General features: G+C 37.1%; 1 protein-coding gene and 1 pseudogene across 1 annotated transcript; both read right to left on the bottom strand.

Annotated features, from left to right (window-relative positions):
- Window positions 1–2,823: 2,823 nt before the first annotated feature.
- Window positions 2,824–8,907, bottom strand: LOC147614468 (putative LRR receptor-like serine/threonine-protein kinase At5g48740; annotated as a pseudogene).
- A 1,634-nt stretch (window positions 8,908–10,541) lies between these two features.
- LOC147614467 (putative LRR receptor-like serine/threonine-protein kinase At1g67720) lies at window positions 10,542–11,321 on the bottom strand. The gene is made up of 2 exons (XM_086781001.1): window positions 11,212–11,321; window positions 10,542–11,107 (listed from the first exon to the last, which is right to left on the bottom strand). The coding sequence occupies exons 1-2, from the start codon at window positions 11,309–11,311 to the stop codon at window positions 10,602–10,604; spliced, it is 606 nt and encodes a 201-aa protein (XP_086637127.1). The 5' UTR covers window positions 11,312–11,321; the 3' UTR covers window positions 10,542–10,601.
- Between the last annotated feature and the right edge of the window lie 9,555 nt (window positions 11,322–20,876).

Below are 20,876 nucleotides of genomic sequence, written 5' to 3'. Positions count from 1 at the left end.
AAGCAAATCATTAATATGTTGGATTTGTGTTTGTGTGATTTCTTAAATTGTAAGTTTTTGAGGATCATGTATACAAGCCTAAAGCACACCCTATGGAGGTAACCATAAAAGGTTTGTGGTCCAAGGGCAATCCAATGGAAAGTGGTATATACAAACATTTCTTAAGTTATAAAAACTCCCTCGGGGGGTGCACTATATGGAAGCCCCTCCTACGACGTGCGTTCAAGGGGTACTTAAAAAACCCCTTATCTGTGAATTTTGAGCTAATAAAACTACCCCTTTTTCTTTATAGACTTACGGGTTTTTTTCCAAAGTACAATTAAAATACCCCTCTTGTAATTGTATTTCTGTAAATTTACCCAATATTTTGGATTAAAAAAACCCCACCTAATGATCGCACGTGGTAGACTTACATTTTTTGAGGTGCACCCCCCGAGAAAACTCCTCTAAAGAGCACCATGTAGGCTTGTTTGCAAACCATCCCAGTAATGTGCTAACCACGAGGGTATTACAAGCGCTTATAACAACTATAGAGTTTTGAAGATGTGATGTCTTATATATTACTAGTACTCAACCTGCATGTTGCTGCGGTATGTAAAAGACATTAAGAAGCAAAACATAGGAGTGGAAGCCGGAATACAAAAGGGTCAAATCAAAGGGATTTTTTCATCTTATTTTTTAGAAATCCAGGATTTCTCTTTTCTCTCCTCTCCTTATGCCTTGGTTGTCCATGGTTAATATGTAATAGATGTTTGTAAAACCATTTAAACCCCAACCCTATAGATGTACATTATTAGAGAAACTTTCTTTGGTTGGCAATTCTTAGATTTGAAGTTAATTGAGACTAAGATAAGACCAAAAAGGACAATGTGGAATATTAGGTGGCTTTCTATAAGTGAGATTTTAGATTGAAAAACTACTTAGAAATGCTACACTTTGTGGTAAGATTGAAGAGTTTTTTCAAGAGCATCTTGCTACAATACAAAACTATGAGGCTTATAGACCTCTCAAAAAGGTAAAAGAGGGATTCTAATTAGGTAAAGAATAGGGTAATGGAGTTGTCTTAAATACAACTTGGCATCCAAAAACCAACCTTTCACGGCTAAAAACACACCCCTTAGAAGGTCTAAAGAAACCAACCTTTTGATACCATTATGGCAAATCAAGTTGGTTAGGCAGATTCTAAACCAAAAACTAACTTGGAGTTTTTTAATCGTGGGTTTTCACCAGATAACCACCCCTAAAATCCCCCAAGGCATTTTGAAATTTCCACTTGTGACCATGGCATAATCTAAGGATAATCACTCTTTCCTTGTAGCGTATTTCTAGGTGATGTTGTTTGAAGCTACTTTGATAAAGAAAAAAAAGAGAGATTATTTTTTGTGACTATGCAAATAAAAATTAATAAAGTCCATGCAACGTACCCTTTTTTATTTAAGTAGAAATGATAAAAACTATCCATCACAAATTATATGGTTCAATTTGTTTGTTGAGAAGGGGAACATGCCAAATTATCACCTATTCTACTTGTTGAAGATACATGAATGTGTCTTCTTTGTGTATGAGTGTAGTTTTTACATTTTTATATTCCTACATAAAAGAAATTGTGCAAATTTAAACTTTACAAATATTTAGCTCTTGCACTTTAGTTTTTTCCTTGTAGTGATCACATAGCATCTCCATTGTTTAACAAAAATAAGTGTTTGATAGGAGGGGGAGGGGGAGGAGGAGGAGAGGTTCTACCTAGGAAACAAGCTCAAGGGCTCGGGGGGGTCACTATATGTAAAATATCCCTATCGCGTGCGTTCAAGGCCTATATTTTAAATCCCTTATTTGTGAATTTTTTAATCTATATAATATCCCCTTTTCTTTATGAATCTGTAAATTTTTTTGAAAATTTTTTAAATCATACCCTTATGTAAGTATATTTCTATAAGTTTCATAAATTAAAATTATGCTTCTGTTGAACGCACGTGATATTCACATTTTTTTGTGAGTGACCCCCCCGAGCTCAAGGGGAGGGGCTAGTTTGGGATGGGTTCAAAGAAAATCTAGAATAAAAGAGGATCAAGTAATGATTGAAATATTATTAAAGGGGTAATAAGATCAAATAGGTATTACCAAAAATCCACAATATTAAGAACTCATGTCAAACAATGTAGATTAAATGCTCATTTATTAGCCTACCAACATTCTCAAAGGAGTTGAGAGATGCAATTTTGTTGCAATTCGTCTCGAAGCCATAAGGACTAAGGAGACTTAGGAACATTCTAACTTTCTTTAAAAAGTAATTGAAACTCCAACCATTTGACCATAGGAACTTTCTAGCCAAAAAGTTGGCCGAAAAAAGTTATTACAACATTTCCCTTTAGAAGGCAAGCCAAGAAGTGGAGCAAGTGTATCTCAATCCTCATAAAGGTAAGTAAACAAGTCCAAGTCACCATGTGGTAATTATTGACCCTTGCACCCATCTTTATTGATATGTATTCACCCATATCAAACTAATCAAGAACATGACCAACTTCTCTCCTCATTATAAGTCACATAATGTATAATAAAGGACATTTATACTAAATTATAATATTAAAGTACATTTAGCTTTGCTCCTTAATACAGGTCCCACATTGTATACAAGTTTATTTATTGAGTCTATATACATTGTGAATAGACCTTGTAGAATGATAAAATAGCCTAAACAAAGGCCTCTTATGGTGATATATGAAAAATACCTAGAACAAGAATTTTAAGTCCATCACAATTGAAAAGGACCTTTGAATCTAATTAGCAAAAGTGGGAGTTAGGCCGGTATGAAAGTTGTATTATTTACCTAGCTTGCATGTGTGTACTCATATAGTCTAGTGTAAATTCATTTAAATCACCCACTTGGTCGCCCATAATCTCCAACCGCATGGCATCTTTGAGCTCATTGAAAACCTCATTCATGTTTGGCCTGTCAATGCTTCTATACTCTACACACCTCATTGCTATCTCCACAACCTTCCAAACTGAAGAAATATTATAGCCCTCTTCCATGCTTTTATCAACAATATCCACAATCATCCCTCGCTCGATGTAAGGCCAAACCTATTCAAACCACCAAAATTTTACAAATTCAATAGTTCTATGTCAAAACAAAGCATATAAAATAGTAATTCTTTTCTCGTAAACATATTTCTAACAATTAATTAACATGAGATAGTAAGTAATACTAAGCACAAAAATAAAGATGTTACTAAAATTCCTATAGCAAAGTTATTTTTAGAGTGCCTTAATAAACCCTCAATTTTTTTCCAAAAAGTACTATCTTTATTATTGTACACTCGTACAAATAGCATATGCAATATACCTTAATGCTACTTGTAAATTTTAATACGTTTGAATTATAGCCATGCTTCAAAATCATTTTTATATATTACCCATGTCACGATGTGAACTTCTTGTTGTCGATTTTCCTTAGTAATTGGAAGGCGCCCACATAAGATCTCAAGAACCAAAACACCAAAGCTATATACATCAAATTTTTCTGTCAATTTCAAGGTTGATATATATATCTGCCACATAAATCAAACACTGTTAATACTAACTTACCTATTGAAACAAAGCAAGAATTTCATTTTTAACAAGGTATTAACATTAACTTACCTTTTATAAACAAAGAGAATTTATATATTCTTTATTAATAAAAAACAAACTTTTGTCTACTCACTCCGGGTCCATATGTCCCCAGCTTCCCATCAATGTTGTTGCAACTTCGCTGAATTTCGTATTCCTTATTTTTGTTATTCCAAAATCAGCAATCTTTGCTTCCATATCTTTCGATAGCAGAATGTTGCTACTTTTCACATCTCTCTGAATGATTTGTTGATTGCACCCATGGTGTAGGTACTCTAGCCGTAATAGGAAACATTATCATAATAATTAATCACCGTAATAAAGCAGTTCACAAGAAATTAAAATATATCTCCTTAACTAACCATAAGAGACCTAGTAAAATTAACTAATAAAGTTCTAAAAGATCATTACCACTTGCAGAATCTACTAGAATTTGAAGTCTAGTTCTCCACGATAATGGTGCATTATGTGCATGAGGACCTTAACCATACAATATAAATCAAGATTTTAGAATTAATAACTATAAAACATGTGATACATATCTAATCATTCAAAGTTTGTTAGAGAATAAGATGTTGTGAAAGAAGCTAAATCATACCGTGTAAGGCTTCAAATAAAGATCCCCTTGACAAGTACTCATATACTAGAACTAAGTTTTCTTCGATACAATAGCCTAGGAGAGCCACCAAATTTTTATGTAGAGCTCTTGATAAAAGACCTAATTGCCAAAGCCAAGAAGAACATAAGGTTCTTTATTTTCTAACATTTGAGGTATAACAGATTGTGTGGCTTCAATGAGTACAAGAGTACAAGAGTCTTTGATTAATGAGTACAAGAGTCTTCGAATTTTTAACATGAAAAGTTTAAAGGAGCACAATATGCAAGGGGTTTTCTCAAGCCATTGGTTAACAATGGATTCATCAAGTTAATGGCCTTAAGAGAGGGTGGGGAGAATAGGTGTATGGCTTGACCAAGTATAATGGATACTAATAATGAGTGAAGATTAGACTTGACTCTTCCGCAACCATATTTGTTTTTCATACAAGCCACATGGGTTGTTTTAGAGCACTGAGTTGACATTACATCCACTTAATAATGGCCTAAGAAAGTGTAAGACATAATTGATTGAAAAAAAAACCAAAATTAAGTCTAATGGGTAGTGAAAACAGTGAACATATACCATCATGTTAAGCTTTCAAACCTCCCTCTCATTACATAATAGGTATATGACATAGATAAAAAGTATGGATGGATAAGATTACAAAAAAATACACCATAGGAATGTAAATGGTTGTGAATGAATGCATCTATCTAGATGACTTGTAGGTTAAGTTTGATAACATTGTTATACGAAAAAGGAAATAACAAAGTACCTCATTTAAAAACTCCTTAGCTCCTTGATGAGAAACTCTAGAAAGCACCTTAATGGCTACTAATTGACCATTCATAAGCCTCCCTTGGTAAACAGGACCAAATCCACCTTCACCAAGCTTTGTATTGAAATTATTAGTGGCCACTTTGATGTTTCGATAGGTGAATGCTTGTGCCAAATTTGAAGCCTCCACTACTTGTGTATGCCCCACCACTACATGCTCACAAGAACATAAAACTTTTGAGCTTAAAAAACTTGGCATCATGTAATAACACTGTATGATAAATTATTTACAAAGTGGTACATCCAATCAAGTGTAAAAAGGCATATCTTACCTTGACCACATGCTATATATATATATGATGGACACCTCAAGTTGAAAGCATGACTTTTTATGGCAATAGCATGATTTATTAGCTTGACTTGTGGAGCATCCAGATCAAGTTGAAAGCATGACTCTATAGCACCAGCATGATTTATTGACTTGACTTGTAGAGTATCCAAAGTATTGCAAACCAAAAAACATCTACTGCATTCTTAACTCTATATTTGGGTTTTATCTATAAATCAAGGTTGCGGGAGTACAACAAATTGATACAATAACTTATTAAGGGATGTTAGAAAAGGTAGGGCACAAAATCTCTCTCTCTCTCTCTCTCTCTCTCTCTCTCTCTCTCTCTCTCTCCCTTCAAGCACCCATGTGAGGAAGAAGTAATTAATATGAGAGGCCTTATAAAGGCATGAATCCACTTGACTTCCAATCAACATCAAAGTTAAGATTTAGTCAGAAAACCCTTCACGAACTCTTAAGATTGTCTTGTATGATGTAACAAGAGACCATCTTACTCTTCTCGTCCTCTCTCTCTCTCTCTCTCTCTCTCTCTCTCTCTCTCTCTCACACACACACACACACACACACACACACACACAAGATCTTGAGAATTTAGCCCCAATAGAGAGATCTACATGATTCTCTCACGCATTCTCTCTTTCAAAATATTACTTTCCTAAAACTATTTAAGGGAAACCCCATTTGGAAGATAAGTTTTCATCTTGTTATGATGTGTAATATTACACTTTACTTAGCTCAAGAGTCAACATCAAAATACGCTAAATATGATAAAGTAAATGAGTGTCATGCCAAAACAATCGAATTTTTATTTTGATTGTAATTTAAAAAACATATTATTACATGAATTTCCTATCTTTAAGAAAGAACTAATGTACGTACCATTATGTCCACTCATATCCCTTGAACCTCGATCTCGTGTCAGCTCTTTTACTTGAGGTGTTTGTTTTTTTAGGCAAAGATATGCAATCCCCAATGTAACTAATATGCTGATAAGAAGCTCGCCAACAGCTAATCCAACTATCATGCTAATATTAGAATTCTTCTTCTTATCCTTTCCTTGCCCTTCACTTGGTGATGTAACCACACAAGTCACATTTTCCTTTGTACACAAAAATGGGTTACCTAAATAACTATCACACACAAAAAGAAAGGTAAAGATAAGAGCTAGTATGAAATTGTTTAAAAACTTTGTATACATTTCTTTCTTTTCTCAAATTGAGAAATGATTTTTAATTTATAGACATACTTAATTTAAAGAGCTAATAATTTTGTTGGTATAGGCCCACTAAAGTTATTGTTTTGCAAGTACCTACAAAAAAAAAAGTCAATGTCTTCAACAATCTAGTTTCAAATCAAATCACAATTGACTAAAAGAAAAATTTTGATTTTGTCCTTCTGTTCACGAATCAACTCTATTGTACTCAAGGTACTTCAAACTACTCAGTGTGGACAAGCTATCTGGAATGGATCCACTCAGCTTATTATTACTTAGATCCCTGCATTAATACAAGGGAAATCAAGAAAAAAATACAATGCATAGAAATATATGATAGTTTTATATAGCATAGAAAGTTTGAAAAGAAAAGTATGGTCTTGAAGTCCTACAATTTATCAAATAATCTTATGGTGTAGAAAAGCCCAGAAAATTCATGACACGTGACATGGTGAGAACACTGAGTACTTATGATGGTATTTAAATAGTGATTTGAGAATACTTACAATACTTCAAGGTTATTCAATGCACTTAGATTTGGAATTCCCCCATTTAAGCTATTGTCATTCAGCTTGCTATGGCAAACAAACTACCGTTAGTAGTACACAAACTAATGTTAACAACTTGAGAATATGAGAGAAAAATCATGAAGTGATGAATACAAAGGCACTCACATTTTAGTGAGATACGTAAGATCATTTATGTTCGTGGGTATTTGTCCTACCAAGCCATAGTCTGAGAGTAATCTATGAAAAAACATATGATCACTTATTCATGGAGGGATACAAGCTTCTGTAAACCACACATGCACGTGCACACACACATACCCCCCCCACAAACACACACATATATATAGGGGAAGAGAGACAGAGCATGTTATCATCTAATGAGGATAAATATGCCCTATGAGACCCAAACAAGCATACTAGCTCTATGCACATTTAGAGACTCTCATAGAAAATGGCTTTGGATATAACAAAAGAAACAAAAATTGTAACTTAGGAACTGTGCACGTTTAGATGTTACCCTTTTCACCTTCATTACATAGATATTACAACATCTAAATGTGCACATTTGTTGTGTGACTTTGTGAATGTGTGAAGTCCTGTGTGAGCACGCACATGCACATTTGCGGTTATGGAATCCTTGAGGGATCACGTTTAAGTGACACTAGATATGACCTGGGTGACACTACTAGATAGAACGTGAGTTCATACTACTAGTAAGGCTGAAACTTGAAGGCTTACGCCAACCTTCGTTTAGAAGGCCAAATTTTATTTCAACCTTCATTAGCCCTCAAACATATATAAATATGTATATAAACTTATATATGAAATTTAAAGAATTTTTTAAAATTTCGAACTTCTGTCTGTAGCCCTAATTTAAAAGAGGCCTTCTGTGGAAGGCTTAAAGGTTAATTTTGCCTTGTGAAGGTTTTAAATTTCAGCACTACTTCATATTATGTTCAGAGTCCCTTATCAATGAAATATGGCTTTCATGTATATACCTTAAAATTTAATGGCTTGAGCTTTCCAAACTTATGGGTTTTTATATTATTATACATATATGATTACATGTTACATGCATGCCCATGCATACACACTCACCCTTGTATATACACTTGTCTTTATGCACACATGTCATAGATATATCTTTATTAAGGCAAGATAGCTCAATAACTTTACTCACATTCCCGTGACGTGGGGAGGAATGACTTTGGTGCAATTCAGCCATTGATAACCATAATTTTGAGGGAAACAAGGATCGCCTGTATAATTACTCAAGCTTGGAAGAGTAGCTTTTATGCCATCTATTGCAACAACTGTTGAAAGCAAATTTGGAGAAATGTGAGTAGCAAGATAAATCTTGTAAACAAACTTCCCCATGTCAAAGCTTTCATAAAAAGAACTAATTACGTGTAAATCCACAATTCAAAGTGGTCTACAATTATACACCTCCGAGCTAATTATACACCAAAGCTTATTAGCTTTCATATACCATCAACTTATGAACTAACTAATTCAAATAACCTTGGAAATGCTCACATCATCAAACATGATTAGTTAATTCAACCCCCCAAAAAACCTTTTGGTTACCTATTTGCAGGAATTGATGCATTATATATCTAGTATAACAAAAATACAATAATGAATTGCGATTGATGGTGGAAGCGAAGTACTTACTATCTCCATCAAAGGTCCCAGATGGCATAGGAGACTCAAGCACTTGAAGAATTTCAATTGCAGATATGAAAGGAGCATAGGTGGAGGTGGCAGTTGGCTTAAAGTGAAAGGAAACTGTGTAGTTTGAAACTGCTGTGAAAGTCCCAAATACTTCATAACAACTATAGCTCCCCATTTTCTTGTAAACATCAAGTGCCTCATATATCAAATCATTATCAATAAGGATATTAAAGACTCTGAGACTTGAAGCATTCACCATTGGATCAATTTCTGAGAAGTAAAGAGCATAAAAATATCGCTAATTTGCTATTATGCCATTGGTGTAGTTAAAGGTTAAGCCTGCTTTTGAAGAATCGTTGCCAATGTAAGCCGTCTGCCTGAAGCACTGCTACGGGTGGTGTGTCGTTAAAAAGGTGGCTTATGTTGTGACGACTGGTTAAATTTGGAAATTTATCGAACGAGCTGTACCATATTCTATCAAATGGACCGGAAGGATACCTAATAAATTCAAGAAAAAGAATGACCTCTATATAGATATAAGATCTGAATGACCATTATAATAAATATTTGTCTATTTTTTAGATTAATATCTTGAGATGCAAATTTCTTAAAAATATAGAAAATACCCACGTGTTTAGTTTGTATGGACTTCTGTAGAAGCAGCATGTAGAGTTTGTAGACTTGCACATAAACTAACCCTAAAGTAACCCGTGATTCCAAGAATACACGTGCCAAATTGGCGCAAAGAATATGCTTCATACATCATGCACCGACCAAGTTTTTGTATGATCAAGATTCAAGTCAGGCAGGATACATAGTGGAGGGTGCCCAACCACCAAGAAATTTTTGATGTAGCCAATAAGGTTTCAAAAAAGGGCTTAGCGGGCACTCCCCCCCTTATACACTACCAAGTTGAATACTGGACTTCAATCCTAATCAGCTACCATCTATTGCCCAACTTTCTCAAAATCTTGGGCAACGAGTTGAGTTTGCCCAAAGATGGGCACCCCATTTCTCACCAAGCCCCTTTACACATAGAGTAGTGCCCATCCTACTTTTTTGCAAGCAACCCTTCATGATGTGGTAAGTGGCTGGATGGGCGCACTTGGACAACTACAATGTTAAAGTGCCTGATTGTTATTGAGCCATCTGCCACCTTGTGCCAATGATTTTGGACTTCATAGGTAGCCACTTTAGAGTGCCCAAGGATGGGCACCCAAACTTCCAACCAATGAGCACCTTTTTGGTTAGGGGAGGAGTGGGATCGGCACCTTTTTTGTTGGAAGGACGGGCATTCCTTTGTGTGCAAAGAGGGTGCTCAAGCGATGGGGAGCCATGCTGGGTGCTCTAGCAATGTTCGGTATTCAATACTAGGCCCTTTACAAATAGACCCCCTGCCCGCCCAAGGAAATAAATTGGCTTTGAAAATGGAGGGTTTTGTCATAGAAAAACCCCCTGTGGGCAGCCCATGAGCTTCGATGAGGGGGGAGGGTGGGTTTAAATTGGCTTATCATGAGCGTGGATGGGGGGTTTTCTATGTAAAAGCTGCCATTTTTAGTTTGACTGAATCACATCTTTTTTCTTCACTACAATGTTAACAAACACCCTTGCCCTTCAAAATCGACGGGTTTGGTGGAATACAGGAAAAAAAAATTGTATTTTGAGTGCAATTTTTGACGAGCATTTGAAGACCAAAATGCTCAAAAACAGGAGTGACGCCATCGAAAAGCAACTATGAAAGGAAGGTGACTTGGGAGAAGGAAACAATATTAACACACCTGACATTAGGATAGTTGTCCGGGGTCCCATCGTTGAATCGCTCTCTTGTGAGGAGAGCACGTTGAGAGGTGTTCATTGTATCCACGGGGTTCATGTTATCATTGAGGGGGCGCAGCTCCAAAGAAGAGATGAAGGGGCATCGCTGCCGGTTATAGAACCGGACAGGCAAACTGCTATGCTATTACTTTGAGCTTGCAAGTAGATCTCCTCAAGCACAGGAGGCTCACTTTGAGGCAAGGGAATGGAAATCTCGGTCGCTTCATACGCATCAATTATGAGCTTGAAGTCCAGCACACTCCCATCGCCTTCATGTGTTGCGTACACACCCGAATTTAGTCCAAGCCAGAAGCCCGCCCGAACCAAATAGGACTCGCCCTTCACCACCAACCCACTGCCCGAAATCACGTAGCAGTACTTGGTTTTGTTGCCTTCGAAGTAGCGAATGCTTTCATAACGCGTGTCCCTGTTGCCAGACGGCCCTTGCACATTGGCTGTACTCCCTTCTTGCATCAAGCTTGAGTCCGGCGTCCACTCAATGCCTAAAGAGTCCGTGTAGGGCTTGCTTGATATTGAGCCACAATCCAAGCTCAAGAAACCTGAATTAATTAATTCAAGATTGATTAGCGATTGAAAGCTAAGTAAACATGTATCAAAATAAAGATTACTACAACCTCACTCAGAACGTATCTATTGAGCACACCTGAAATTTGAGCCCAAATACACAATCCGGCCTGATTGCTGATCAGAATAATTGCAAGGTAATACACGCCAAGAGATTTCCCATGAAGGAGAGCCTCCATACTACCAGAAGAGCTCTTGCAGCAGATTGCATGGCCAAATCAAAGTCTTACGCTCAGCTTTATTGTGTCCAAAAGTGTGAACGTGTCTAGAGTCTAAGCTGAAGCAACAACAGTCAATTTCATTCCATTTTGCTGAAGCAACAACACTCAATCTCATGCTCTTACAGTAAGCATTGAATTCATGATATAAACTTGCCACCCAAGTCTCTTCTTCAATTTTTTTATATAACTCATTCTTGGCCAACTTACGATATACTTAAAGCTTTCCAAAAGCATCAGCCTTATCTTGAAGAAAATACATCCACATCTTTCTATTAGAGTTATCCAATTAGTAAAATGAAAGGAACCACCCAGTGCAAGTGGTAAGCATCTTTTACAAAGATTCACATCTATAAGACCACCCAGTGCAAGTAGTAAGCATATTTTACAAAGATTCACATCTATAAGACCTAGAAAAGACTTTGCCATGTTGCTCTCTTACTGAAAGGATTGTTGATGATGCTTGGTTACCATACAAGATTCACATGCCTTTGATGCTTTTAAAAATATTGGTAGATGTACCACAATCCCACACAACTATATCTTTGTCAAGCACACATAGCTCAGATTCCCAACTCCTCTTAAGGCCTCATGCCACAACCCACTAGTGTCTACATTGGCATGAGAAATAAAGTCTAACAATTTGTATGAATTATTATGATTGGTTAACATTCAAGATGAGTGCATGAGCACTATCAAAGTGAACTCTCAAGTCATGTTCCGTTATGGTTGCAGTAGAGACCAGCATCTGGTTGATATATGGTATAAAGAAGCCATCTTATTGCTATTTTATTTCTATATTACTTGAGGAATTATGCATTTTTTTGGGCATGTGGCATCATTTCTAACTGCTACTAGGATGGACTCTCCTAGTACTAGCCATAGACAAGTGTACTTATCTTTCTCACTAATCATATGTTAGGATGCTCCACTATCGAACCATTGAACCGTGTAGAATATTGTACCTTTCTACATGTATTTCTTCAATCATTACAATTTAGCACTATTACTTGACACCTTTGTTTCCTCTTGTTCATGGCTTCAAGGAGCCATTCTATTCATTTACTTCCCATCATTAAAATTTTGCTTGCATGTGGTTAGGCTTATTGTATTAGCAAATTAATTTATCATCATCTTCTTCTTCTCAAAGAGCAATTACTAGATTTCTTCCCCTTACTTTTCTTTTTATACCTACTGGGAAAGCAAAATCACCATTGGAAAGTCTCTCTAGAGCTAGCTGCTTCTCAAGGTTCTAAATCCCTATATGATTTATTGTTTCATATTAGCTCCATAAAACCATGCATCTACTATGGTAGTCGCATGTTGAATTAGAGTTATCATAATATCAGTGATGCTAGCATGAATGAAAATTCCTCTCATGCCACAGCCTACTAGTGTTCTTCACTACTTGTGTCTATTGCTATCAGGTTTCTCCAAGCAACATTACTCAATTGAGTGCTTTCTAAATAGCCTAAAGCAAGGCTTCTTTGGTAGCAAGATCCATGATGGTTTGATGCACTATCCTCTAGAGATAAGTCATTCCATCCCACTCTCCCTGACCTCAACTGGATCTGTTTCTTTCAAATATGTGCAATTTTGAGTTGCAATGAGAAATTCACGCATGAATTTGCAAAGAAAATCGCGTGATTAAGTTTTTCTTGTTTTAACATGAAAATGGTATCATGATTCTCAATAAAGAATACATACTCAAAATTTGTCAATTTTCAAGTAAATATTCATTTTTCAAATCATGTGAATTAGCAGAGCAATTTACATGCGAATTGCAATTCACAGCATGAATTTGTAAGTCGATTCATGCGATTTTAACTCACAATTTTTGAGATGAAAATGATATTATGGCACTCCCCTTAGCAAGCTGACTCCAAATATGTCAAAGTTGAAGCAAAATTCGATACTTCAAATCGTGTGAATTAACAGAGCATTTCATGTTGAAAAGCTAGTTCCCAAGTCCTCACAAACACTGACACAAATCCTTCACAAGTCTTCCATTTTTCTCTTTTCCACATAAATATTATCCCACAACTTTTACACCCAATGCATCCACAAAAATGCAAAGGCAATGAAAATGCTTGAATGGTGGGAGTGGAGTCTCAAAAAGAGCAGATGAAACAAGGTTGTTTCTTGGCAAAACAGTGCCAAAATGTTTATGGCCCATTGCAAGCCCCTAGAGAACTCTATCACGTTTGTCTACAAAGGCAACTACGAGCTAGAATGGAATGGACGTTGGGTACTTACCTCATTCCAGCTCACATCCCTTGAAGCTCTCCAAGCTTGCTTTTGGTGAAGCTCCACTTCACTGAATCTCCCCTTCACACTATCACCACCATGAATTTCTTGCACCACTATTTTAAGGCAATCGTCATCTCAACTCTCTCTCTCACACAAGGCAAGAGAAAGGAACATGTTGCTGGATGAGGGAGTAGATTCTCTACATACACACATAGTCATATCAAGCAGAGAGTGTGAGAGAGAAACCAGAAGAAGTGATAGCTAGAAGTACTCGATGATAAATGATAACGAATGTGTGGAGTATAAAGTAGTACTAGCCCTAGCCCTAGGGCTAACGTGGCTAACACAATAGAGTGGGTTAATACAAGGAAAAACCCGTTCTCTAGCAGTGGGTAAAAAATGCCTGTGTGTAGGGTAGTTCACTCCAGCACTTCCAAGGCTAACAAACCCCCCCTGCTGAGGTAAATGGTGTGAACATGTATGTGGTGTAGCAGACTACCCTGGTACAGGTAATAAGTTCAAAGCCTTGTGGAAAGCCTGAAACTTTTCCCTAGAAAGGGACTCAGTAAACCCATCTGCCAGATTGGCAGATTGGTAGGCGCATAAGTCAAGGTAATCTCTCCAGCATCATGGAGCCTTTCGTGACATAATGATAATGCACCTCAATGTGTTGTGTCTACACATGAAGAACCAAATTTCATGTGATTGCTAATGCGCTCTGACTATGAGTGAAAATGGTGGTAAAGGATTTTCCAATAGACAACGGAGCCATACACACTCCACATAGCTATGAATGCTACCCTATACTCAGCTTCACAACTTAAAGTGGCCACTGTAAACTGCTTCTTACTGATTCATGAAATGCATGAACTGCAAAGAAGGAAATAGTTATCCCCCCAAGTGTCATAACTTTTTGCCTAGTCACTGTCAGTGTAGGCACTCAAGCATAAAGAATATGCATTACTATAAAACAATGCAAAGTTTCACTGCTTTCTAATGCTGAGTATTGGGGTAATGCATAAATCTGCTCAATGTGACACTGCATACTGAATGCTAAGATGGGTAATGCTAGATACATAAGGAATCTGACAACTCACTAAGAAGTGGCAACATCAAAAGCTTCTCTTAGATAGCATGATGTCCCCATCAGTTGGTATAAACTGGATACCCAAGTAATAATTCAAAAGCCCATGTCTGTAACATCAAATGCATGTTGCAATTCAATGATAAAAGCTAAAATTTTTCCCTCATCAGGGTCAATCACGAGAAAATCAACCCAATTATCATCCTCCAATGCATAAAAAGGAGAAAGTGGCTCCTCATTTAATGTGAAAGCAATAAGGGTTGTATCAGCAAAATGAAATGCATGTCGAGAGGCAGTGTGTGTCCAAGACATAAGTGTAGTCAGCTTACTCTGTTTTAGTAAAGGGAACAACTACATCCTCGTAAAATGAATGCATCACCCATGGCATCTTGATCAGAGTGTGGTTGACCTAGAGCAATATGGGAAAGTTAGGCAACTGAATTGGCTGATTTGTCAGCAGCAACAATAAGCTAATTTGGAGCCAAAGTGCGCTCAGCCAATTTAGCACCTATACCAAATAATGGCATGAGGATGTAAGCACTATGGACAACAGCAATGCAAGAGCTATCAAGGTCCAATGAATGAAAATACATCAATAAAGGAACCTTAATGATTAATCAAACAAGGTGATAATCAGCAAATAATGGAAATAGGCTAATAGAACAAATCTGTCAAGTGAGGGAAGCAAGGCATACATCCAACCATTACTATGAGAATATAAGACAACCTCTCAGTAACACCATGCACTATGGTGTGCATGGAAAAATATGTTGGATGTGTAATCCCACACATATTGATATAAAGAAACTCTTGAATTATGCATAGTGACAAGGCAACCAAGCTAAAGTTAATGTAACAGTTTGACACCATCAGCATCTATATAAATGAGCTACAAAAGGAAGGAAACTCGAACATGAAGCGAGGAAAGAAAGTCATACATCTTAGCAAGTAAGCATCACTGATATAAGACAACCTCTCAGTAACACCATGCACTATGGGAGCACCATGGTGTGTATGGAAAAATATGTTGGATGTGTAATCCCACACATATTGATATAAAGAAACTCTTGAATTATGCATAGTGACAAGGCAACCAAGCTAAAGTCAATGTAACAGTCTGACACCATTAGCATCTATATAAATAAGCTACAAAAGGGAGGAAACTCGAACATGAAGCAAGGAAAGAAAGTCATACATCTTAGCAAGTAAGCATCACTGCATAAAGCTATGTCTCCCAAGATAGAACGAGGATAGAACAAATGAGAGGTTAAGTGCATAATTGACCACGGACATCACCAATAGCAATACACAGTATGTGTCCCCCCTCAAATGCAATAGCCATAGAGAAAAATTAGTTGACAAATTGATAGAAAGAATAATCATCAAAGTATGGATCACGACCAGAATCGATGACTGGCAAGAATAACATCATGTAATGAAGATGTAGTGACTAAGGCACAATCATTCATGAGCCCAATTAGTTTCTTCCATTGCATTAGATGTGAACCAACACCAGCTGACAATTCTGAATCATCAAAGTACCAATCAACATCCAATAATGACAAACAAGAGGCAGGCATATCACTGCATGTGATTGTTAAAACATAGCCATCATGTGCGAAATTGCCTTCCCTGCATTGTCAACTGTGGTGCAATAAGACCTTGCTACTTCTTCTTCTTCTCATTCTCTATTTGCTTTTGGCATTCCTCAATTACATGACCAAGTTTTCAATAATAGTTGCATCTCTTTTTCTTCTCAGATTTCTCCTCTTGGGAATCAGGAGGATCTGAATGGGTTGGTGCTTTACCCTTAGATTTAACACGAGAAGGAGCCCTAGATTTTCCCTTACCATAATGGGAGGTAGCAAAGGCCTGATCAGAAGCAAGCATTTTGTTCCAATTGGAACAAGACTTCTCTTCTTGTAGTAGTGAGAGAGCAGCTACCAATTCATCAAATGTGTACAAATCTGTATTCCACTTTGTCAGGAGGCGGAGAGTGGTAGAAAATCCTGAATCCTAGATAGGATTTAGGAAAGCCATTGAGAATCGTAGAGAGAAGCAAATTGTCAGGTATGACCTCATCATTGTTGACCAACATCTCTCTTAGATCCTTAACATCGATAAAAAATGTATCCATAGATTCACCCTCACTTAGATGCTCCAAGTCAAGCTTTTTTCCTAGATAGGCAACTCGAGCTTCATTGCAGATCTAATACTACAGACTCGGGGGGGTCACTATATGTAAAATATCCCTATCGCGTGCGTTCAAGGCCTATATTTTAAATCCCTTATTTGTGAATTTTTTAATCTATATAATATCCCCTTTTCTTTATGAATCTGTAAATTTTTTTGAAAATTTTTTAAATCATACCCTTATGTAAGTATATTTCTATAAGTTTCATAAATTAAAATTATGCTTCTGTTGAACGCACGTGATATTCACATTTTTTTGTGAGTGACCCCCCCGAGACTACAGAGAGCTAAGTATATCCCATGCACTTTTAGAAGAAGTACATGAACGGATATGAGGTATGACTTGTCGCTTAGGAGAGAGAAATCAAAGCATGCACATCTTTAGCATCCCATCTAAGTTGTTGTGATGTAGGAGTAGGTTCAGGCGGTACACTTCCACTAGAATCAGACTCACTGGTTCCAATAGTGGATCCGCCTGATGTGCTGCTAACAGTAGTGGATGCGGGCCCAACAAGATTTAAGTCAGCACCAAACACATACACCCATAAGTTCTTTGCAACGAGTACATTCCTCATCATATATGCCCACATAAGGTGGTTGTTATAGAAAATAGATAATGAGATTGCAATGCTAATGATGTTATAAATCACTTAGATTGAGAAGTATAAACAATCCCACAAATAAGCATACACAATGCTAGCTAAATAATTGAATGCACCAAGCATGTGAGAGACTAGACAATATATATCATAAATGAAGATGATAAACAATGAACACCATGAATACCTTAATGCAAAATAAAGAAGCCTTTTTTCCACAAAGGAACCACCAAGTATACTACCAACAAATGGTATGTAGCACAATGCCAGAACATAGTCTCCTCTCTAGTACACAATCTCGGGGGGGTTCACTATATGTAAACCCTCTGTATCACGTGCGTTCAAGACCGACTTTAAAAACCCCTTATCTGTGAATTTTTCATAAATAAAACACACCCTTTTTCTATTCAACCTGTGAATACCCCCTTTAAATGGTACCCTTATGTATGTAAAAAATGTGCAAAAAATGGATTTTAAAAATCTCTTCAGTTGCACCGACGTGCTATGCTTACATATTTATGAGTGACATCCCCCCCCCTACACAATGAGTGTAGATACCTCAATATATAGCTCTCCATGGAGGTAAGTGCTTAGGATCCCTAAGATGCCTCCACCTTCCCCTGATTATCTCACAAGACTCACCATAAAATGACTACTGAATCAAGGGTGGTACCTACCATGCCTACTCTGGTTAACCATGATAATTGGAGAACTTATGACCTTAGAACTTCTATCCCTAAGGTGCACGTAACATTATCCCCACTAAGGACTAGAAATGGATGCTAGATCACTAGAATCTCAATATCCTCTCTTGATCTAAATCCATAACATGTAGGGTGTGTAAGCAAGAAGGTTACAATGAGTGTCATAGAGACTCCTAAAAACATAATTAGCAGCACAAAAAGTGTATTAGTGGCCACATTGGCCTCATGATGGCTGCTCCCAGTCTTCTTCTCTTCATTCTTCTTATTCTCCTCATCTCGCCTCTTGAAATAGACATTGGCTTCATGTCCCTTTTTCTTGTTGCAATAGTAGAAAGTCTTGAGAAACTTCTTCTTCTTATTCTCATCCATGATGAGAGCTAATTCCAATGTAACATGTGAGGTAGATTCCTTGGAAGTCTTCTTGGCTTCCATCTTGGTTTCTTCAAGGATCAAAGATGAAGCAACTAATGCAAGGGTCATGTTAGATAAGGTCTGCTTGATCTTAAGTGCTTTTGATGGCCTTATACTTTTCAGTTTGGGATGAGGCAAGGTGTACATGTTTAGGGGTTGTGAAAGAGAGGCTTGAATGGTTAGTTGTTTTGGGGGTTTTACGAAACAAGGGGCGAGTAGGGTCAATTCTAGTGTTAAGGACACGGAATCCTAAATTGGCCACATGCTCCTCTGCAGACATGTTTCAAGGTTGAACTTGATCTAGATTTGACTGAATGGAGTTGTCCACTCGATGAGGTTTCCAAGTGTATGTCTGGTAGGGTTCTCTTGGCTTATGTTCATGATGCAAGCGAAGGTGATATAGACATTCAAAACGGGCTTACAATAGTGTGCATACTTGTTGGTAGCATGGGCCAGATCCACAAGGGCTACAATCTTGGTTTTGAGGATGAGCTTGGGGATATGGAAAAGATGAGAGTGGAAAAAATGCCATGAGTTTACATGGTTCAATTGAAAAATCTCGCAAAAAAATTAGGGAGTGCCAAAAAGCTCACAAGACAAGAAGCTCGCCAAATAATCATGCCCTGAGACTAATCATGTGTGCATTCCATGCAATGAAGGCTAGGATGTGTGCATCCCATCCCCATTGATGAGTGCTAACATTCCTTGCATTGGTATCACAGCCTAGCTCTTGATCCACCTTCATCTTCATTCTAATTCTCTTTTTGCAAAACCGATTCTCAAAAAAATGTGTGATTCTTGAGTTTCTTGAAACTTTTCATAATTTCTTAAAAATTATGTTTTATGCATAAAGTTCTTCAAGTTAATCATATACGTGGATTAGTGAGCATGAAGATCATGAATCTTGGTCAAGATTTAAGCCTATTTTGGTAAAAACTTTGCATCATTCTTTGAGAAATTTTGATGATCCGGCATAGTTTGGACCAAAACTTGATTAGGGCGGGCACATTTTGGAGGTGTGGACCTACATCTTCTTCCCCTTCATCTCCCCTTAATTTTTTTGAAACCTATGGTGGATAGGGGCAAGAAACCACACCATTGAATCATGGGAAGACACACTAGGGAGAGGATTTGCAACTTCTTGATGCTTCTATGGATGAAAATGGCACTGCCTATTGCTGAATCTTCCATGGTCTGCTCATGATTATAGCCACTTGTGTTTTTTGTTTTTTTTCTCAAAACCTAGCACCATGTTAAGATTATTCTACTTGTTATGTTCCATGTTGCATGGTTAGTAATAGTATAAACCTTATTAGCACAAGGAAAAAATGTTGCATTTTTATGTTGATCTCTCTAGGCTGTGTGAACTGTGTCCTGATTAAAAATGGGCTATGCCTACTTCATTTAGGGTTTCATGAGGATATTGAATACATAATATCTTTCTTGCCTTGCATAGTAAATCTCTTTTTGTCATACCATATTAATTGATGCTTTCACTCACTAATTTCAACAATTGTAGCTTACATCACCGTTTCTTGCATCAAGTTTGGGGATTTTCATGGGGATTAGGCTTTCTTATTTCCATAATCTTGGAATGCTAATGATCCCCAAGAGCTATATGCATAATGATCATAGCTATTTCTTCTTGCAAGTTTTGGGAATTTTCTTGGCTTCTTCCATGCTTGAATGGAGTTTCTTCACATGGCTTTGCTTCAAATGCAAGCTTATTAAGCTTTACATATCTCTATTCAACTTCATTACAGATTTGAAACATCAATCTCACATGGCTTTGCTTCAAATGCAAGCTTATTAAGCTTTACATATCTCTATTCAACTTCATTACAGATTTGAAACATCAATCTCACATCTTCATGCATAAGGTTGGGAATTTTGATGGAATTTGAATCTCTTAGCTTTTCCTTTCTCATATATACATGCCTTGTGGGATTCATTGCATGAGTGTTAACCAAATCAACATGCTACCTTGGGAGATAAGAAGAGAAAGATGAAATGCAAGGGTCGGTTCGGAGACTAGCACTTATCCAACCCTAATGAGGGTTAACTCTCCGATAGGGGCTCACTCAACCTCCACTTGTGTCACTCAAATGAAGCTTCCACAAGCTAGGTAGAGAGCAAAGAGGAAGGGAGCTATGGAAATCTCTACCTCGATGCCATGCCTTTGTGTATGCAAGAGGGATCTTGATAAGGAGACAAGAAGAGGGGGTAGAAAAACAAGGCAAGAATCATCTCCTACATGCACACACCACAATCAAGAAAGCATTTAT

Source organism: Cibotium barometz, chromosome 42 (genome assembly GCF_041138505.1).
Source record: "Cibotium barometz isolate CiBa-2024 chromosome 42, ASM4113850v1, whole genome shotgun sequence".
Taxonomy (NCBI): Eukaryota; Viridiplantae; Streptophyta; class Polypodiopsida; order Cyatheales; family Cibotiaceae; genus Cibotium; species Cibotium barometz.
Note: the sequence above shows the minus strand (reverse complement) of the source record. Positions and strands in the feature narration are given on the sequence as shown.

Excerpts from the sequence above, each read along its gene's own strand:
- LOC147614467 (XM_086781001.1), bottom strand. The coding sequence starts at position 11,311 with ATGGAGGCTCTCCTTCATGGGAAATCTCTTGGCGTGTATTACCTTGCA. Across the intron at positions 11,108-11,211 it reads TATTTGGGCTCAAATTTCAG|GTTTCTTGAGCTTGGATTGT; the intron begins GTGTGCTCAATA and ends TAATTAATTCAG.